Genomic DNA, 21,580 nt, shown 5'->3' with positions numbered 1-21,580 from the left:
ATTGACATGCTTATACAACAAACCAATATGGAAACCCTTGGTATAAGCAAATCTAGGATGGGAATGAAACTAAATTAATTTAAGTTTCTTGACCCCAAAAGCTCATCCATTATTATATTTAGACTAAAAGGAAAAGGACGCGGAATTGTGTCCCCTCTATGATCTATACCCAGGACGAATTTAACAATTATCTATTCAACTGCACCCTCCCTGTACTGAACTGTTCTTATCTTTAACGAGCCTTTCATGGAATGTTATAAAAATATTCACGTGCATGTACTGTACTGATGTTGGAAACATTTCGATTTTTATTTTAAGGTAGACAGTATTTTGCTGGCTAGTAATAGTACCTGCAAAAAATGACTAAGAATGGGATTGTCCGGAGCGTAAAGCAAATGAGACTCCTATTGGATGGTTTGAGTCGCGTTAGGTCGGTTTAGTTGAACTAACTCTTCTCGCCCATCTCCATTCACGAACAAGCAATTATTCTTCATTCCCGAACCATAATTACCCCTTCATTTTCTCTAATTCTTATTCACGGGACTCCCACTCGCTTAACTCTCGACTTCAAGTCAAATTTTTGAATTTTATTTTTTTTCTTTTAGTGTTACAAGGGAGCAAACAAACGAGATTAAACTATCAGCGGATCACAATCCCATGTGATGTGATCATGAAGCACAGGGCCCAGGGGAAGCTAGTCTGGAACTGTATCAAGAGAAGTAAAAGTCATCCGGTCGCTAATTCACATTCAGCCATTCTAGTCTTGGATTTGGTTCTCAGTGGACCTTCTTTTGAGCCACTTGGCCCAATCGATCTTATTGATTCACAGATGTTGCATGGCCCAAAGCCCCAAATGAATGAGAATGAGCTCATCTATTGAACGAACCGTGCATGTTTCTAAACTGGGGGAAAAATACAGGCCACATGATTCGTTACTGATATTTAGCAAGATTAAAACGATTACAAGCAAAACATAAATAGAATTAGCTACTGCAGATTGAGTGCGGGGGAATGGTCTTTCTGTCCCTCCAAATGGGAATGATTATCATCATGTTTCTCTAAATACCATTCATTCGCATAAATTTCTTCTTCCTTTCGTAGGTTAGTTGAAAGCAGATATACCAGTGTGCCTTCTGTTATTTTAGCTTCTCTTCTACAAACATGAAAAGCTTTCAACATAGCATTATTTAGGGCCTTCATAAGAACCGACTGAACAACTAAGTTATAAAGTACGTTACAAAACTGCTCAACTTTTACAGAAACGGACCGGATTGTTGGAATTCAAGTGCTACCAGATTCAATAAAACCACTTGTTCAGGGTAAGTAACTACCACCACCAAGTTCAGCTCTCAACAGGACGGGAAATATAAAAGAAAAGAAACCAAGGAGGGGGGGGGATTTACATGGCTGACATGAAACAACACAGGGAGATGAGGCCTCTCAAATTTATTTTTGGGCCTCAGAGCTTCTATGCATTTAACCTACGTGCATACGGGGTATTGCCAAACGAAAGGGTCAAAGTCTTGGGATTCTACTCTTGTACAGTTGTCCGCAGAGGTAGAGAGCTTTCAACTTCTTTGGTAGTATCAGAGCTCCTTTCCGCAACAACTTTGGACAAACCAAACATCTAAATCAATCCACAATCACACCGTATCAGGAGACAGCACAAAGACAAGACCAAAAGGCGATGCAAGCATGAGAGTTCTCAAGAAAAGCTTCAAGAGTCAAACCTTTTGAATGGTTTTCTTAAAGCAAGTTTTGTGTTCATCCATAGAAGCATGGATAAACTCATCAACATGATCCTTCAAATCCTCCAAGAACGTAGCTTGCTCATTCTTCTTCTTCCGACATGAGGTAACAGCTGTGGCAGTAGCAGCTGAAGAAGTAGACTTTTCGTGTTCGTTTTTCTGATTGTCCATGCCTCAAGACTCAACAACTGATACAAAACTAAGGCAGAGCTCAAAGGACTGAGAACAGGTATTATACAGGCAATGAAGACAGCAAAACTTTTTATAAGGTAAAATTTTGAAAAGGAAAAAAGAAATCCAAATCATGATTTTTAATCATCATTTGAATTTTATAATTCATGCTAATAGAAGGGTCAAATATAAGCTCAATAAAGTCAAACTTGTACATCCTATGTATCAAGGTTACTGATAAAAGCGTCTAGTCCGCTCAATCAAATGGAACAAAGGAGGCACTGCATCAACTTGGGGTCACGCAACCAAAGAAAAAAGCGTCCTTATATTATTCCAATGCTGTAATACGTTACAGCTCAAGCATTCAACGTGGTTCTGTAACTTCACTGGCACTAAATCAAAGCCCTCATATAGAAAGGATGACATCGCATCTCATATGAATAATATGGAAATATAATTAATAAAAAATACAAAACACTTCAATTGTTGATAGATGGAATCAAAGAAGAGCAACTAAGCTACCACATGCATAATTATTCTTCTTCTTAAATAAATAAAACTGCATGCCCTTTGCTACAAGATAAAACATTCATATACGCAGATTCAGACGTCAAAAATTATCACTTACATAGAGGTACCAGCAATATCCACAAACTAAAAAACCCAGATTCACTCCAAAAATAGTCACACAATGAAAGCATGATATAAATAAGTTATTTTCATTATCACAGAGAAACAGATTATTTCCCAAGAAAAAATTAGCACATCCAAAATGCCCAGAAAAAATATAGGATTCACCACCGATAGACTTTTATTTATATAAGCAAAATACAAAGAAACAAGCATGTCCTGTCCAGTCAGTCACAATAACACAAGAGGGGTTACGGTTGTGCTAGAAATAAGACCCAACTTTAAGTATACCAACTTACACACCAGTCAGGCAAATTTTAAAGTACAGAACAAAGCACTAATCAACCTTTTCTAAAGACATCATACCGGGACACAAACAATTGTCTTGCGGACAGGGGAAGAAGGTTGCGTCATACCTAAAATTTCTTACTTTTCCCATTGGTTTGCGGGACTACGAGGGTACGAGACGATAGATGAAATTAACATAAGACCTCATTTGAAGGCCATTTGCTTTGCTTAAAAGCCATTGCAGGAGGCTTTAAAGTCATAAAATAGATTGTTCGGATGAAATTTGTAAAGAAGAAAAGCAAGTCAAATCATCTGTGAGATTCCAGGATCCTTCCTGGGCAATTTAAACTGAGAAACCTTTGGGTGCTTCACTAAGGAAAACAAGAGGGAAGGCTGGGAAGCTATCCGAGGCGGGGGAGACGAGCCAACCGTCCCGTTTGCCTCATTGAAATGATAACAGATGAGAAATAGATACGGCGATACGGCTGACGGAAAGATTTACTTTTTGTGACTGGAACGCGTTGCAGGCGTGACGCTAAACCCTTACACAATCAAGACTTCATCAACGACTCTAAAGATAAAGGCACATCTAGAGTCGCAGCAAAGACATAGAAAATCATGATGAGCAAATACTGAACCACTTTCAAATCTACACAATAGCAGGTGAAGAACTATGGAGGGAAAATCATGAACACGCTAAACTACTTACCGTGAGAATGAAGGGGGATTGTCAATTAATGCATAAGAGAATATATATTGAAAAACACAGAGACGCAAATACCTGAATTTCGATGGCAATAGCGAGCAGCTTTGATCAGAGAGGTCTTGAGTTCCGACAGCGTAATATAGGAATTCAAGGATCGTGTCTTCTTTTTCTCCAAGAAAGAAATATTTATATTTATTTATATTTTATTCTGAAGAAAAAGGAAGAATGAGAAATAAGATTTCTTTTATGAAAAATAAATTAATGATAATTAAATTTGATGAAAGTTTTTAAAATGTGCGGTAAATGTTAGCTTAAATAAAAATAAATTTAAAATTCGTATTATAAATATGGTATTTAAGTTTGTAATGTAACTTTTAATTTGTAATTAAGATCCTTGTCAATTTATTTTTTTTGAAATACTTGACCGATTTCTGGCAAAAAAAATACTTGACCGATAATCTAACTTTATTAATTTAATTCTTTGAGACTTTATTAAAAAAAAACTCATAGTTTTCCTCCGGCCTCTAAAAAAAAAAAGTGAACAGAAAACCCTAATCTGGTGAACTTTAAAATAAAAAAATTTATATTTCATTTAATCTGTGAATAGTTTAATGGGAGGGACAAAATTAAAAATATAACTCGCACTGTCGCACCCTACAGGGTTTTAAAGTTGTCTTGGATGAATGAATGAATTTCTTTTACCTGTTGGGTTACTTATATACGACTGTCATTGAAAATTTGAATATATTATTGTCTGTATTTTCTAATTAAGAGTATTATGAAAAATGTCTAAAGAATAAAGAACGGAAAACGGCGTCGAAGTCGGTTGGATTCAGCGTTCAAAGAAATGCTTGAAACTCAAAAACCCCCGCCTTGACCCTCTCATAAGAAAACCCCTGCCTTGCTGCCTTGTAACCCCTGACTCGGATTCTAATACACCGCGCATTTGGGCCCACCTTCACGCTTGAACCTCTCGCTCTCCTTCATCGAAGTTTTAATCACTTCCGAAAAGGTTAAGTAATCGCTCATGGAATATGATGAATTCATCGACCCAACTGATCAATCTTCTCAAGGTGCTTCGTCGGAAAGATACCTGCTTGGCTTCGTCTGCGCCCACATCGTTGGGGTTAAGTACTATTCGGGCACCATCAGTGGCCGTGAAATGGTTGGTCTGGTCCGTGAACCTCTCAACCCCTACGATGAGAACGCCATTAGGGTCCTCAACACTAGAGCAACTCAGGTTGGGCATATTGAGCGCTCCGTCGCTGCCGTACTGTCTCCCTTGATAGACTCCGAGCTCATCATTGTGGAAGGCATTGTGCCCAAAACGTACTCTGGTAACAAATTCAAGATTCCTTGTCAAATTCATATATTTGCGACGATTGAGGCTTTTCCAACCGTGAAAGACGTGATTTCAGACGCTGGGTTAGCTTTAATTTTAGTGTCTGATGCAGCTTCTACGTTGTCAGAGTCTATGGCTGTGAAAGAAAGGAAGGCTAAGAATGATTTTAAGAGTGTAGATGAGATTTTTAAGTTGGTTGATGAGAATTTTAGCAAAAAGGGTATATTGGAAGCTTTGGAGCCTCCTCGAAGTGTCATCAAGTCTAATCTTTTCCTACATCAGAAGGAAGGCTTGGGGTGGTTAGTTCATCGAGAGAATTCTGGTGAATTGCCGCCATTTTGGGAAGAGAAAGATGGAGCCTTTGTGAATGTTTTGACTAATTATCATACGAACACAAGGCCAGAGCCTTTGCGAGGTGGTATTCTAGCAGATGATATGGGATTAGGCAAGACCTTAACTTTACTTTCCTTAATTGCTCTTGATAAAGATTCTATTTCTCTAAATACGGAAGAAGGGAAGCATGATGAAAATGGGGGGCGCAATGAAGGATTCGCTGTCTCAAGTGGTAAGAAGGGTAAGAGGAGAGGAACAAATAAACAGATCACTGGATCAGAAAAAAAACGCAAGACTGAGAGTACTTCTTCAAGGGGCCATGTAAAAGGAAAATCTGTTGCTGCAGATGTCACACCTTCAACTGGCATGAATATGAAGACTACCTTGGTTGTGTGCCCCGCTTCTGTAATTTCAACATGGATATCACAGTTAGAAGAACATACTAAACCAGGAACATTGAAGACGTACATGTATTATGGTGATAAAAGGACCGAGGATGCTGAAGAACTTAAGATGTATGATTTAGTATTAACCACATACACGACCTTAGCTACTGAAGAATCTTCTCCAGACTCACCCATAAATAAAGTATATTGGTGGAGGGTCATTTTGGATGAAGCACATGTAATCAAAAATGTGAATGCTAAACAAAGTCAAGCTGTCATGAAAATTGTAGCTGAGCGGAGGTGGGCTGTTACAGGGACACCAATTCAAAATGGTTTATATGATTTATTTTCTCTCATGGCATTTTTACGCTTTCAACCATTTTCAACAAAGAGTTATTGGCAGAGCTTGGTGCAGCTTCCTCTTGTTGAAAGAAACCCAAACGGACTCTTACGTCTTCAGGTATTATCATGCATCAGTTCCTGTTGTTCGCTTATAAGATCCAAGGTCACCTACTTATGGCAATATTTAAATGATAGCGCACCATTATTCTAGCTCTAGGCTTGATTTGTGGACTTCGTGCTACTTCTCTTTGTATGCAGAAACATAATGAATGTATCATTGGTTAATGTTGCCACTTGTTTTCTTTAATGTTTACTTGTGGTGTAGGTCTTGATGGCAACAATTTCATTGCGAAGAACGAAGGATAAAGCATTGGTGGGATTGCCTCCAAAAACTGTAGAGACTTGTTTTGTGGAACTTCTTGAGGAAGAACGGAAACTATATGATCAGATAGAATCGAGAGCAAAGAACATAGTGGCAGGTTATTTTAATGACGGAAGCATAACGCGCAACTATTCCACTGTACTTGGTATAATTTTACGGCTTCGACAAATTTGTACTGATATGGCATTGTGCCCATCAGATATCAAATCTTTACTCCCTTCTAATAGCATCGAAGGTACCAAAGTTCGCAGTTTAACATTTTCTTTTTAAACTACTTGTTTTTTCAACCTCTGATTTCTGACGCCACTAATAACTGTGATGTAGGACTGAATTAAGTAGATACTTACTTTGTGTATCTGGTTTGTTAGATTTCTCATGCTTTCCTTTTCTTGCCGCCATTATTCCTTGAAGCTGAGCATGCATGGAATTTGGAAGTTTCTATATAATTTGTAAACATATCAAACCATGTGCTATAAAATTTCTTTGATTCCTTTAGGTAATGTCCTTTCCCATATGTCATGATTGACGATCATGAAAAGGTCAGTGCAGACCACCCTACCGGGGATCACTTAATGTCTATGAGATCAAAGTTATTTTATTCAAAAAAGGAAGATTGTTTTAGGTTGGAAATATCAATGCCATATTTTGTACCTCATAACGATACTTTTTCTTGTTTTAAAAGGAGATTAAAGTTTAATTGGCTTTAAAATGAATCTGTGTTAGGATTTCTAAGACATAGTTGTGAAGAATTTGATGCTATTCTTGTTTCTTGTATCAGCCAACTGTAGAATATCTAACTGGTCCGAAAATGTTATATATATTAATATGTTGCCGGAAAGTTCAATGACATTCCTTTACTGAAAAATACATAGTTGAGTCATGAGTCATGATTATTTCTGTTCTGAGGTCAACATCTGCCTTGTTTCTTTCTTATGTTAATTGATTTAATTGTGACAAACTATCAAAGAATCTGAAAATGCAGGCAACAATGAACCTGTTAACATAATTTTACATTTGTTTAATGCTTGCTTTATATTTTGTGTTTAAACAGATGTTTCCAATAACCCGGAATTGCTGCAAAAGTTGGTAGAGGTGCTGCAAGATGGTGAAGATTTTGACTGTCCAATATGTATTTCTCCGCCAACGGATATTGTAATTACATGCTGTGCTCACATATTCTGCCAAGCTTGTATTCTGAAAACCCTACAGCGGAGCAAAGCCTGTTGTCCCCTTTGTCGTCACCCCCTCAACGAATCTGACTTGTTCTCCGCCCCACCTCAATCTTCTGATGCTGATGCTGCTGGACTCTCTTCGGACAAGACAAGCTTATCCTCTAAAGTATCTGCTCTGGTGAAACTTCTTGTTGCCTCAAGGGATCAACATCCATCTGCAAAATCAGTTGTGTTTTCTCAATTTCGTAAGATGCTGATCTTACTGGAACAACCTCTGAAGGCAGCTGGTTTCAAGACACTGCGCCTTGACGGGACCATGAATGCTAAACGAAGGGTTCGAGTTATGGAAGAATTTGCAGCTGGAGGAACAGATGAACCCATTGTTCTACTGGCAAGCCTCAAGGCTACAGGCACAGGTATAAATCTGACAGCCGCCTCCAGAGTATACTTATTGGAGCCATGGTGGAACCCAGGAGTGGAGGAACAGGCAATGGATCGTGTGCACCGCATTGGACAGAAAGAGGAGGTGAAGATTGTAAGATTGATTGCTAAAAACAGCATTGAAGAGAGGATATTGGAGTTGCAAGAGAAGAAGCAGCAGCTTGCAAAGGAAGCGTTTGGAAAGAGGAAAGCAAAGGACGGTAGGGAAGTTGGAGGGGATGATTTCCGAATGCTCTTGTCCTTGTGAGCTTTGTTCTTATGTCAATATTAGTTGATGGTTAACATCAAATGGTAGTGCATGTATGTCCCATGTTGTGTTCATGTACGTATGTTCTCGTCTGTTTTTTTGTCCATTTTTGGCCAAATGCTTTTGCCGTTCCCAACCAGGAACATTCAACATGCCCAATGTAATGGCAGCATGCGCACAGGCTTCCATTTTGAGATTCTTGGTTCCACTGATAAGCAAGTATACTTGTTTTGCTTTTCCTTTGGGTGTTATTATCTCTTGAATCTATATTTTTGTTGGTGATTCTTTATCTTTTGAGACCTTTCAAACTTCTAAACAAGATTTAGTGTATCTAAGGACAAACAAGTAAAGGCCGATCAACTTCTGCACTATTCTTCACAATAATGGAATGCAATTTTTGAAGTGACGGTTATGAATGAAGTATTTTTCTCTTTTTTGGGACATGAAATAAAGTTCTCCTGAACTTCAACCAGCATCGAAATGTATTTGGAAGGTTACCAACCTCAGCTTTTTATGTAATAATTGGATAATTAATTTATATTGATTAAAAGCTAGTCTAGTTATTTACAAACGTGTGTGTTGATTTTTTTTAAGTACTCCTTTTTCTAAATATTAAAGGAAACATATTAAATGATTTTAACAAAATCTCTCAAAATAAAATGGCTATGCGTATAATGGCATAAAAAACGACTATACGTATTGCCAACTCATCCAAATAATGTGATGTCACCAATCACTTTAATATCATAAATGTATGGCATATGGATATCAAACAGAGAGAACTGTAGTAAGGTCCCAAATAAGGAATATATTCACACAAAAAACCTCATAACAAATGAACAGCTTATAATAATAAATTCTATAGTAGAAAATGATGATGTATTTTAACTCCCAGCCATTAAAATTTTTTAGTAATTATTTTTTTCCTCTAAAACGTGAGTGTAATTCTTCCGATCAATTAACCACAGGGACACAAGGTATATTAGCTGAACGGCCAGGAAAAAAAAAAACTTACTTTGTTGGGCCTCTTTATGATGGGGCCGAACTGAAGGGAGGAAATAATAATAATAATAATAATAATGATGATGTCAAAAAAATACTTTTAAAACTTAAGATTTTAAAACACTTTAATAATAATTAAAGACATTTAAAAAGCAAATGACACCAAATTTTTGCAGTCATTTTTTATTTATAATTTTAAATTTTAGATTTTTTTTGGAGATTTTTTCTAATAATAATAATAGTATGGGATTGTTAACGGGGTAAAATAACGCAAATCCATTTATCAACCAGTGCTTGGCCAAAACAAATCAAACAATGCGTCTATTCACCCCAAAAAAACAATTTATTTTGTATTATATATATATATATAATACTTAAGGAAAATGACAATAAAATACCACTTGAATTCCAAAAAGACAGATAAGGGACCTGAATAAGCAAAATGACAAATAGGGCACTGGGTACCAATCTGGAATTCATATTTTCTGCCAAAAGACCAAAATGCCCTGATGAAATGGGGGAAGACCGAAAGTTGAAAGTGAGAGAAAGGAGAGAGGAAGACCGACGCTGATGAAATGCGGGAAGAAGGAAAGAAGAATGTTGGAAATGCTATTATCTTACTCCTTCGCATCACCATTCTGTAGAGATTGTTGATTTGGTGGGTTTTGGTTGTGGGAAAGAGGATTTGTAGTGAGAGAGGGAGTGAACCGAAGCGGAAAGATGAAGCGGAAATCAGAAAACTGGCAAGCAATTACGTAACGTAACTGCTGTCATATGCCTGCTGGTTTTTGGTAAATCCCATTACGTGAATGGTAAATTTCACTATACATGTAGTTAATTATGAATTTTACAAAATACATATTGTGATTTACAACTGTTGTAGTGAAAGTGACTACTTTGTTAATGGGTTTTGCAACCTGTTTTCAGGAGATAAACAACTTGTTTGTAAAAACTAATAAAAGTGACAACTTTTGTAGTCACGTTGAATTAACTGGTTGCAAAAGCCATTTAAGAAGTGGTCATTTTCACTATAAAAGTTGTAAATATCACTGTGTGTTTTGTAAAATTCAGTGTCAAATTTTATTGATTTTTAGAAACAAGTTGCTCATCCCCTGAAAAGAGGTTGCAAAACTCATTTAAGAAGTGGTAATTTTCACTACAAAAGTTGTAAATATCACTCTGTGTTTTGTAAAATTCAGCATGGAATTTTCTTGGTTTTTAGAAACAAGTTGTCAATCCCTTGAAAAGAGGTTGCAAAACTCATTTAAGAAGTGGTCATTTTCACTATAGAAGTTGTAAATATCACTGTGTGTTTTGTAAAATTCAGCGTCAAATTTTATTGATTTTTAGAAACAAGTTGCTTATCCCCTGAAAAGAGGTTGCAAAACTCATTTAAGAAGTGGTAATTTTCACTACAAAAGTTGTAAATATCACTGTGTGTTTTGTAAAATTCAGCATGGAATTTTATTGGTTTTTAGAAACAAGTTGCCAATCCCTTAAAAAGAGGTTGCAAAACTCATTTAAGAAGTGGTAATTTTCACTACAAAAGTTGTAAATATCACTCTATGTTTTGTAAAATTCAGCATGGAATTTTATTGGTTTTTAGAAACAAGTTGCCAATTCCTTAAAAAGAGGTTGCAAAACTCATTTAAGAAGTGGTAATTTTCACTACGAAAGTTGTAAATCTCACTATGTGTTTTGTTAAATTTAGTAGGAAATTTTATTAGTTTTAGAAACAAGCTGCTCATCCCCTGAAAACAAGTTACAAAACCCATTGAATAAGTGGTCAATTTTACTACGGAAGTTGTAAATCCCACTATACGTTTTGTCAAATTTAGCGTGAAATTTTATTAGTTTTTACAAACAAGTTGTTTATCTCCTGAAAACAGGTTGCAAAACCCATTAACAAAGTAGTCACTTTCACTACAAAAGTTGTAAATCACAATATGTATTTTGTAAAATTCATAATTAACTACATGTATAGTGAAATTTACCATTCACGTAATGGGATTTACCAAAAACCAGCAGGCATATGACAGCAGTTACGTTACGTAATTGCTTGCCATTGTTTTCTGATTTCCGCTTCGTCTTTCCCACAGGTTCACTCCCTCTCTCACTACAAATCCTCTTTCCCACAACCAAAACCCACCAAATCAACAATCTCTACAGAATGGTGATGCGAAGGATTTAGTTTCGTCAACTGGAGGGGGTTCGGTTTCGTGGAGTGGAGGGATTAGTTTCATCGAGTAGAGGGATTCGGTTTCACTAAGGGGAGGGATTAGTTTCACCGAGTAGATGGATTGGTTTCGCCAAGTGGGAGCAGTTTCTCTTTCGCCGAGTGGGGGGAATTGCTTTCGTTGGGCGGAGGCGAACACAATAAAGGCAATTCAGTCTTTAGGCCAAAAATCAAAATTCCAGATTGGTACCTGATGCCTTCTTTGTCATTTTGCTTATTCAGGTCTCTTATTTGTCTTTTTGAAATTCAAGTGGTATTTTAGTGTCATTTTCCCTAATACTTATTAAAGGCAATGAGATATTCAAAACATATTGATTGACCAGTAGATCGATAAGACCGGGAAAAAAATCAAACAAAATTAAAATACTGGCATCTAGAATACAATTGAAATCTTAAAAATCGAGTTGGATTGTATGCATGTGGCAGAAAATTAAGGTACACGGAGTATATTTTTACCTTCTTTTTATACTTCCTTCTAGCCTTCGGAACCCTATTAATTTTCCGTTCGTCGTGGTTTCTTTACTTTATATTCTTCTGTTCACATGTTTAAAAACTATTTTAAATTAATTTTATAATATAAATAGATACAAATACAAGTAGTGAAAGGACAAAATTAGAGTCAAAGCATTAGAACAACAATCGTTAACGGGACACAGAAGCACGTTGATTTTTAGATTGATTCATAGTGAGTCATTTACTTTAATTTAAGCCTCTATCAAATAAATGTTAGTACAATTTTAATTTCCAAATTTCTAGCTTTGAAATTTCAATATTTATTGATTAAAATAAGTTCAGTAATTAATATCTTCTAATTTACTTTAAATTTACAAATATAAGAATTTTAATTTAAATTTTATATGTTTTTGAAATTCACAATAAATTAATTATATTTATTTTCACCAAATTATTCGAAATTGATTTTTTTTTTTGTGCTTTCTATATAGTGAAAGCAGTCAATTCATTATATATTTGAAATCTTAACTCATAAAATAAAATGTAATCCTTGACAAATCTTTTGTTACAGAACACAGATTACATATAGTCCCCTATTAAGTAGGAAATTTTCTGGTTCGACGAACGAAAACATTATTTCCTTTAATTAGCATATTCAGAAATTAATGATCAGACAATAAACATCATGGAACATTGAACGTCCATTAATGGCATGTTTGTATTGTTTGTCTGGTAATAAAGCATTACATGAAACCCTTTTTGTTTGGGGGGGGGGGGGAGGCGGGGCACTAATCATTCACTCGCCATTGATGCTTTCTTATTAATCTGATGGAGTCTTCTAATGAATTTGTATCGGGTATGGCTACCCAATTTATCTGTGAAAATTCATTTTAAAAAAATTCCCCGCCTTTTCCGTAAGCAGCACTTTTTGCCAAAAAAAAAAATTGAATCAGTGAGAAGAACGTTTTGTACATAACCGTAGGATCAGGTTTTGGGGCGCTGAGTCCTTAATTAAAACTGCCATTTCGTAGCCTATTTTCTGGAAAAAGCCTGAGAGTTCTTGGGACGTTGTCAAATATTGTATCGATGTTCTCAAAGTTAGTTTCGCTTAAGGCAGAGCAGTGAATTTAATTTGCCAATTTTATGACAGAGCCAAAAGCAATTAATGCTGAGAAAATAAGCATTATTACACAATTGCAGGATCATTAAAAGGAAATCCCTTCAAATTAATTTATTTTCTTTCACAGACGCCTCTGAATTCCTTGTATATAATCTTTGGCCGGATGAAAACCCAGGCCAGATTCACTAATCAAAACCACCATTTTGCTTGTTTCAGGCTGCATCTGTGGATTTCTCTTTTAATTTCCCGCTTTTCTTCCTTTTCTTTTCTTCCTCAGAAACGCATCCCCAGGGAAAAAGAACACCACCTTTCCTCTCATTTCTCACACCTATATAACCAAGTTCAAGTGTTGGTAGCATCATCAGAAAGTCACAAACTTTGAAACCTTTTGGATAATCTCATCGAATTTCCCATTCCCCAGATATTGAAACTCTGTCGCCATGGAAGCCAAAAGCCTTGAGGAGTGGAGAAAATATTTTGAGAGTGGAAACTGCAGCATCTACCGGATCATCTTCAATGCGATAAGAATTGCTGCTTTGGATGATCCAGAAGAGTTCAAACTTCGCAGAAACAAGATCGTTGAGAGGCTCTACTCTTGCCAATTCACTGGGTTGTGTGCTGCTGCTGCGTTGATCACGGAGAGAGATATTCATAGCACCATTAAACAAGTTTTCCAGCACTGCGAAAATGCATGTGCTCATCACAAGAGCACTAAGGTCGTCGATGATTCCGCAGTCGGAGGAGCGACAGCGACCGATCAGCAGGCCAATGAACCAGGAAACAACGATGAAGACGAAGACGAAACTGTTCGCTGTGTTTTGCAGATTAGGGATGAGCTTGAGAGCAACGAGCTGGTCAGTACATACTCCCACTTCATGCAATTTCGGTAACAGTAATTCGATTTCAATGTGATTGTGAATTGGTTTGATTAGTTCAAATAAACCTAAAACTATAGATTTATATTCATGCCTGGACGATAAATCAAAGGCTACTGGCCTGGCCACGTATATCGTGCGTTTGGGATGATTACATCCTTGAGTTATTCTCTATGTTCATCGTTTTCTTTTTTTTCTTTTGATAGACGGACAGTGAAATCTACGGGTCACTAAAGAAGTTGCAATTGGTGGTTCAATCAGTTTTCGTTATGGAGGTAAGACTCTACTATTTGTTATTTATGATTTGGTTTTGATTTCTATCAAGTGAGGATCATATGAATTCGATTTTGTGAAAATTAATACGAGATGTTCGAAAAAGCTAATTTTAATTTGTAACCAAAATATACAATCATTAAGAGAGAGTATTAAGAAAATGAAAACAAGAAGCAGCCCCTGAAATGAGGTAAGAAACAAATGGGTTAAAAGGAGAACACCATGTCATAAAATCTTAAAACTCAAGTTAATGATGAGTCCTCCTACTTATACACACATATATAACGCATAATTTTATTTGATGAGAAGCTTCTTATAATAACAAGTCTATCCACACTAAACATCACCTAATTAACAATTTCCACTCAGGTGAAAGTCCATAGTACTCTCCCGTATAATAAAAACGCCATAAAACGCCAAGTCTCAGTCAAAGCAGTGCCAACCCATCTAATCTCAATGCAGGTTTCAAATAGTGTGGCAAGTATATGAAATATATTAATAATAGAGATGAGATGTTGAAGACTGAAGGTCTTCAGAGAGTTGCATTGCAACAGGGAAGAATTCTCTAGATGATCCCTATATCCGTTAGCCGTCGCCTAGATGGCTAGAAGGAGTTTAACAAGAGTATACTACCTTGAGTTTTTAATATAAGAGCTCATTTAATTTTTATTTTAATCCTAAATAGAAGATCCTAATTCACTTTGTCTTTCATATTTATCCATTTTTTCCTAAAGTTGTCCTTATAATAATGATAGTTATAATCAATATACTTAATTAATAAAAACATTTTATGAAAGACAATATTTATTTATTATAAATAACCAACTTAACTAGTTTTCTTAACTATTCAAATTAGTCAACTAGCTCTTATATTAAAGATTGGATATAGTATTTATATAATTATATGTATGCCCTCCATATAAGCATCGGAATGATATATGTATTGTATTTCTGATTATCTGTGCAGGCTACAAAAATAGGGAAAACAATAAGTAATCTTAGGCGCCACAGGACGAAGGAGATCAGTCTTTTAGCAACAATTATGGCTGAGTATGAATTCTCTGCCCCTTTATTTTCTTTTCTCCCACAACAATCTCCCACACACAATCATGCATAATTAAGCTGATCAGATAGGAAAAACCAACACCTGCAAGAAGCCTGTTTATAAGAAATCTCCTCTAAATCTTTTCAAATCAACGTGGAACTAAGAGAGGTACGGCTCAAACAAATTTAAAGCCTTTAACCTTATATTTCTCTCAAATTTTAACTCTATTTTTTTTTTTTGAATAAATACGATGCATGAAGAGAATCGCGAACGTGCATTAAAGGCTCTAAAGTAATATCAGTTATCTTCGATTGTTATTGGAGCCCTCTACACATGCCACCCGTGATTTCCTCCACGCACCGGATCCAGTCCTCTCACTACGCCAGCTTTGTAAATTTACGCTAATGCAGGTTCTGAAGTTTACGTAACATCTTGAGTGGGATTAATTAATTCCATCCACACACACATATATATAGAAGAAAATTTTACAACATTAAACTCATATTAGCCGGTTACAATTAGTCATGAAAGAGGCATTATTGATTGAAACAACAAGGAAATTATGCAGGCGTACCGTGAGAGAATTGAATTGTTAAATTTGATAGTTAACATGTAATTCCTAATTTGCAATTATATCGCAGCCAATGGAAGTCAAAGATTGTGGAGTTTGTGGATAATAAAACGGCAGGAACTACTGCAGGTAATTAAGCGGTATTTTAAACATTTACGACAGTCTTGAGTTCATTAATTATTAGGGAGGTCAATTAGAAACAGACGCTTACTAACATATTTTCATTATGTAGAAAAATCCAAAAACCCTGTGCCTAGATTTGTTCTTGACGAGTGGCGAGAATTTCCTTCTGTTGAATATGTTCCTCAGCCTCCAGTGGAGTTCTCAGAGGTATAAACATATAACATTTCCAGCTTTTGCTATTGTTTCTTTGAGCTTTGAATTGTTTTGTGTGTGTGTGTGTGGGGACATACACGCATCTACGCATTGCAGCATTTTATGCATGATCGATTCATCTGAATATGTGCTCCTGTTTTGTTGGCCACAACGGGGCTCCTTTTCTTGAAATGAGTAGAAGTTCCTTGACGACATGGATGATTATGAAAGTAAGTCATTATTCTTTTCTTTTCTTTCGTTTTCTACGTCGTTGATTGATAAATCTCTCTGCCTCTCTGATCTGGATTATCTTGTATTATATTCAAGAACGCTAAAACTGCTTATATTTTTAGCTATGGGGAAAACAGATGCCACTGGAAAGGATAATAATGAGACTGATCGGGAAAGGCAAAGGAATGTCGCAAAAGAAAAGGAGACTGAACCGAAGCTACAAGAATCCATGAAACGAGAGAAAACAAAGAAAGAATTGGTTGAGAAATTCACAAATCATCGCAGATCCAATGGATCGTCCGACAAGAGCCACGTCAAAGTCGAAAAGACTGATGCAACGACGACGGAGAAGAACCATTCAATGGGAACCAAAAGGAAACTGGAGGAACAAGACGCAGAGCTCATCACATCCATAAGGCGGAAGAAACTAGAAACACCGAAGCAAGAACTGAGTCGTCATAAGCCATCCAAGTCAGCACTAAACCCTAATATTGCAAAGACTGAACGTGCGTCGTCAGACAGAGATGAGAAGCCAAGAGTGAAGAAAGAGGGTCAAAATCACAATTATGATGAGCCTCATAACAGGCACAGAGCCCTTCGTATCAATGCAGAACCCAGACACGCTAGTCCCCGCGCGAGCGAGGTACGTTTTTAATTTGAATTATCCAAGCTTAGTTTTAAACCAGTACTACTTATACGATTATTCCATCTGCCTCTATATATACAGTCACGCAGGTCATCATCCGATAAAACTGCAACGGAAGAGAGACTTGAAACCTCAGAGAAGAAACTTCAAGTGGGCTACGAAGCTCATGAGAGAGGTTTGCCGCCTCTTGCGTTACGTTATCTATTTATGTGTGGGTGTTACTTTGCTTGCCGCCTAGTATTCTTTTTCCCCTTTTAAATGACGCTGCAGTTCCTATTTTAACAGCCAAAAGGAACATCCAGTTAATTCCAGAAGGTGATCTTCTTCACAGGAAAGAACCAAACTCGAAAATGAAGGCTCGGCACTGGGTTTGATGATGAAGTGCATGCTTCGGATTTCAAATTTAGTTTACATTCTATGAGCTACCTCCTCGGATGTTCTGTATTTAATATTTATGTTCTAACTCTGTCGTCAAATAAATATATCTGTAGGCCTTCATGATATGTCGGAACCGGAATAAATATTTGAGTATATAGGGTATGCGCTGAGAACTGCAAGTTTCCGTGCTTCGAAATTACTTTTCTTTTATCGCCATATGACATTACAACAACGCATCTGGGGTTGTTATGTGGTGGATGTGCCCATATGGAAGACTCTGCTGTTCGTCCGTATGGAGAACGAATGAGTCATTAGAGGAGTTAGGTGCCGGGCGTTCCCTTTGGTGCTGATTTAGAGCACGTGGTTTTGGTGGATGGGCCCAGAATGTAGAGATGGGTCCAAGCAAATGAAAGCCCACAGTCGAGTCCATTCGAAACCCACAACTCAATTATTGCGCCATGCGGTGATTCTTGTCAGTCAGTTATGTCATGCGCAGTATGGTATTTACAGTCACATGATTTTTTTTTTTTGGGGCCAGCACTGACAGACACATAAATATATCCTGTTATTCCTCTATTGTTACATTATAAGATTACTTTTGGTTTGGGAATAACTATATAAAAAAATTTGTATTTTATGAGACAAGACACTTTTTTATGCGTAAAATCACTTAACATAAAGTGATCATTTTCACGTTCCTCCCCTTGTGCCTTGGTGGATGACGTACTGGGTTGAGTGAGGATAGGTTATGAAAGGAACGATTAATCCAGCAGATAATATACCAGTTAACAAACATGGGCAGCATTAAATAATGAAGTGGCTTTGGTGGAATCATGAAATTCGGACGCTTGATTGAGGCGGTTGGGAATGGATTTGAAGTGGCCCACACTGGGAGAAATGGATTGAATGCAGGGAGTGGTTTTGACTTTTCAAGTCGTCCCACGCTGGACATTGATCACAAGCCTTCGCTGGTAATAGTTTCTTTATTGCGCCTTTGACTTGAAGCCCGCCCCCCGCCCGGGGGAGGGCGCTAAATCCTACAAATATTATATTCCCACTCGAATTACTCTTGTAATGATATTGTATTGATGATGACGAGATAACCATGATACGACGTTACAGCTCGTAGCGTGTAAAAATGCTACGTGGATCTTAGCAGCATATGATTGGGCCTTAGGGCCCCGTTCATTGGCCCGACAAAAAAAAAAAGAGGTAAAGAGAGAGGGGGAGAGAGAGCACAAATCCCATCGTTCCCCATACACAGCCTGAATGGGCGTTAGGTAAGCGTGGTGGATGCGCTTTTCCAAACCTCTGTCGCTTCCCATCGTCCCCCAGGCGGCCAATTCTGTTGCGCTTCGTTTCGCCTGTCTTTCTCTTCCCTGACCAGCAATGATGACAGGCCAGCTCATCCATTTTAATATGGTCCCATGCAGAAGAAAATACATCAAATAGGTCCTCTAAAATCTCATAATTTTTCTGAAGTCTCAAAAGGACCTCAGTGTAATTTTCAGAATCCACAAATTACTGTCTTGCCCTGCCCCTGCCATCAGAAACAAAACGGGAGAAGTTCATTTGGATGAGGAGTTCCTGCGCAATATGCTTGAGAGAGAAGACATAGGGAAAGAGGGAAGAAGCCATTGATGATAAAATATCTTCTCCGCTACCATTAGTGAACTCCAAAGAGCTTCCATGTGAATCTCCACAAATGTTCAAGTGTGGAATTTTCTCTCCTCTCCTCTCCTATCTTTCTTGACAGATTGTGCATTTGTTTGGGAATGAAAAATCAGAAAATTGTTTTGTCTTTTTGGGTTACTTGTGGGTTGTTTGAGAGAGAAGACATAGGGAAAGAGGGAAGAAGCCATTGATGATAAAATATCTTCTCCATTACCATTAGTGAACTCCAAAGAGCTTCCATGTGAATCTCCACAAATGTTCACGTGTGGAATTTTCTTTCCTCTCCTCTCCTACCTTTCTTGACAGATTGTGCATTTGTTTGGTAATGAAAAATCAGAAAATTGTTTTTGTCTTTTTGGGTTACTTGTGGGTTGTTTGAGAGAGAAGACATGGGGAAAGAGGGAAGAAGCCATTGATGATAAAATATCTTCTCCATTACCATTAGTGAACTCCAAAGAGCTTCCATGTGAATCTCCACAAATGTTCAGGTGTGGAATTTTCTTTCCTCTCCTCTCCTACCTTTTTTGACAGATTGTGCATTTGTTTGGTAATGAAAAATCAGAAAATTGTTTGTCTTTTTGGGTTACTTGTGGGTGGTTTGGGAAATGGGATTCACAAGTTAATCAATAGAAAAACTGTGTTTTTGGTTGGTGCGTGTTAGTGATTTAACTTGAGTGTGTAGGATGATCATGGGTGCTCTGTTTTTGGGTTGCTTGTGGGTGGTTTTGTTCTGTTTTGATGTTAGTTTAGTGGCAAAGGAAGAAGAAGATGAAGGTTAGTGTGGGTGAAAACCCTTAAGACGAAATGGGATATTGTGTTGTCAATCAGGCCGTAATAGTTGTCAATGTGTGCCGCGACACTTGTCAATGTAGCTCCTTAAGTTGTTAATGACAGTTGCGTGCTTCTTGATGCAAGTTTAAGTTACTGATGGCGAGTACGTCTGGAAAACATCTATTTTGCTTTGTTCACATAGGGGGAAGTTTATAAATGATGGAGAAGATAATATGAGATATGTGGGAGGTAGTGTAAGAACAACCAATGTAAAGGAGGGCACAAGTTATGAAGAATTGAAGGAAATTATATCATCAATTGCTAGAGAAGAAAATAACTCATTTCTTTTGAAATTCTCAGTTCTATATAGCTCAACAGCACTCAGCGTAGAAATTAACAACCTGAGTTAACCAAAATAACAATTAATATAACAGGAGTTAATGACAAGTGATATTAACAATTTTATAACAAATAAATGTGTGAATATTAACAATTGATATTCAAAATTTTTACAACTGAACGTGTCATTTATTTATAATGTTAAGTAATATTTGCATTAAAATATAATTATTAAGAAGAAGGTATTATTCAAATTTATATTCAATTGATAAGGGATAGTGCCTTCATTAACAAGTCACAGTGCACCATTGACAAGTCATAGTGCCACCACTGACAAATCAATGTGCCACCATTGACAACTAATAATCCGCCGCGGCGTCTGACCATATCCGTCGCAGCTCCCCCATCTGTCCCAAGTAGCTGTCATTCTGTGTAAGGTGCTGCGGCTCCTGATCATATTCGCCGCAGCACCCAACCATTTTAAGAAGTTATTTGGCGAACAACAAGTCACAGTGCTACCGTTGACAAATCAGTGTGCCACTATTGATAAGTCATAGTGCCACTATTAACAAGTCATAGTACTACCATTCACAGTGCAACCATTGATAAGTCAGTGTCACCATTGACACTTCATTAATAATGATTATATATGACAATATAACCAAAATATAATATGATAAAGTGATTGAAAATATCATATGATACTAAAACAGGTTAAGTAACTTGAATTCATATTGTTGACAACTTATATGAGCAAATTAATTGACAAGTCACAGTGCTCTATCGACAAGTCATAATAGGTCTAATGACAATACAGGGTGCAAGTAATGACAACTGAAATGATAGCAAAATCTAATATACCAATTCATAGCCAACTTTCATTTATACCTTCATATACATAAAACTACACCTATTTCACAATCCATCCCAAAAAAAAACATAGGGGTTGCATATAATTACAAAACTAACTATTGGTGTGTATTTATTTACAAAAAAATTCCCTTCACACAACTGAGAATTTCAGAAGAAATGAGTTGCTTTTTTTTCCAGCAATGGATGATATAATTTCTTCAATTCTTCATAACTTGTGCCCTCCTTTACATTGGTTGTTCTTACACTACCTCCCATATCTTCTCCATCATTTATAAACTTCCCCCTATGTGAACAAAGCAAAATAGATGTTTTCCAGACGTACTCGCCATCAGTAACTTAAACCTGCATCAAGAAGCACGCAACTGTCATTGACAACTAGGGGTGTTCAAGGCCGGCCCGTCCCTGTCGGCCCGTTCCGGTCCCGATCTTATTGGGACGGGACGGGACAAACCGGGACGGGACGGGACACGGGACGGGGTCGTCCCGTCCCAGTCCCTTTTTTTTATTATTTTTTTTAATTTTTTATCCTATTTATATAATATCATTTTTTCATATTTTTTTAAGATTTGAGACTATTGTATGTAACTATG

At 37.0% G+C, this 21,580-nt stretch overlaps 3 protein-coding genes across 6 annotated transcripts; 2 read left to right on the top strand and 1 right to left on the bottom strand.

Moving 5' to 3' along the window:
* Positions 1-1,210: 1,210 nt before the first annotated feature.
* LOC114735513 (uncharacterized) lies at positions 1,211-3,686 on the bottom strand. 3 transcript variants are annotated; one of them, XM_028923212.1, is made up of 3 exons: positions 3,619-3,686; positions 1,731-1,936; positions 1,211-1,627 (listed from the first exon to the last, which is right to left on the bottom strand). In XM_028923212.1, the coding sequence occupies exons 2-3, from the start codon at positions 1,917-1,919 to the stop codon at positions 1,532-1,534; spliced, it is 285 nt and encodes a 94-aa protein (XP_028779045.1). In that variant the 5' UTR covers positions 1,920-1,936; positions 3,619-3,686; the 3' UTR covers positions 1,211-1,531. The 3 variants fall into 3 exon arrangements, with proteins under 3 accessions (XP_028779045.1, XP_028779047.1, XP_028779046.1); XM_028923214.1 differs by lacking the exon at positions 3,619-3,686 and adding an exon at positions 3,547-3,572; XM_028923213.1 differs by lacking the exon at positions 3,619-3,686 and adding an exon at positions 2,135-2,485.
* Positions 3,687-4,419: 733 nt separating this feature from the next.
* LOC114735512 (putative SWI/SNF-related matrix-associated actin-dependent regulator of chromatin subfamily A member 3-like 1) lies at positions 4,420-8,427 on the top strand. 2 transcript variants are annotated; one of them, XM_028923211.1, is made up of 4 exons: positions 4,420-4,880; positions 4,998-6,064; positions 6,272-6,563; positions 7,380-8,427. In XM_028923211.1, the coding sequence occupies exons 1-4, from the start codon at positions 4,571-4,573 to the stop codon at positions 8,186-8,188; spliced, it is 2,478 nt and encodes an 825-aa protein (XP_028779044.1). In that variant the 5' UTR covers positions 4,420-4,570; the 3' UTR covers positions 8,189-8,427. The 2 variants fall into 2 exon arrangements, with proteins under 2 accessions (XP_028779044.1, XP_028779043.1); XM_028923210.1 differs by having other exon boundaries at positions 4,420-6,064.
* Positions 8,428-13,439: 5,012 nt separating this feature from the next.
* On the top strand, positions 13,440-16,099 carry LOC114735515 (probable mediator of RNA polymerase II transcription subunit 26a). The gene is made up of 5 exons (XM_028923215.1): positions 13,440-13,853; positions 14,081-14,149; positions 15,115-15,197; positions 15,834-15,892; positions 15,996-16,099. The coding sequence occupies exons 1-5, from the start codon at positions 13,440-13,442 to the stop codon at positions 16,097-16,099; spliced, it is 729 nt and encodes a 242-aa protein (XP_028779048.1).
* The last annotated feature ends 5,481 nt before the right edge of the window (positions 16,100-21,580 follow it).

Source organism: Neltuma alba, unplaced genomic scaffold (assembly GCF_004799145.2).
Source record: "Neltuma alba isolate B1F8T4 unplaced genomic scaffold, ASM479914v2 tig00013215_pilon, whole genome shotgun sequence".
Taxonomy (NCBI): domain Eukaryota; kingdom Viridiplantae; phylum Streptophyta; class Magnoliopsida; order Fabales; family Fabaceae; genus Neltuma; species Neltuma alba.
Note: the sequence above shows the minus strand (reverse complement) of the source record. Positions and strands in the feature narration are given on the sequence as shown.

Excerpts from the sequence above, each read along its gene's own strand:
- LOC114735512 (XM_028923210.1), top strand. The coding sequence starts at position 4,571 with ATGGAATATGATGAATTCATCGACCCAACTGATCAATCTTCTCAAGGT. Across the intron at positions 6,065-6,271 it reads ACGGACTCTTACGTCTTCAG|GTCTTGATGGCAACAATTTC; the intron begins GTATTATCATGC and ends CTTGTGGTGTAG. Across the intron at positions 6,564-7,379 it reads CCCTTCTAATAGCATCGAAG|ATGTTTCCAATAACCCGGAA; the intron begins GTACCAAAGTTC and ends GTGTTTAAACAG.
- LOC114735515 (XM_028923215.1), top strand. The coding sequence starts at position 13,440 with ATGGAAGCCAAAAGCCTTGAGGAGTGGAGAAAATATTTTGAGAGTGGA. Across the intron at positions 14,150-15,114 it reads AATCAGTTTTCGTTATGGAG|GCTACAAAAATAGGGAAAAC; the intron begins GTAAGACTCTAC and ends TTATCTGTGCAG. Across the intron at positions 15,893-15,995 it reads AACGGCAGGAACTACTGCAG|AAAAATCCAAAAACCCTGTG; the intron begins GTAATTAAGCGG and ends TTCATTATGTAG.
- LOC114735513 (XM_028923212.1), bottom strand. The coding sequence starts at position 1,919 with ATGGACAATCAGAAAAACGAACACGAAAAGTCTACTTCTTCAGCTGCT. Across the intron at positions 1,628-1,730 it reads TTAAGAAAACCATTCAAAAG|ATGTTTGGTTTGTCCAAAGT; the intron begins GTTTGACTCTTG and ends GGATTGATTTAG.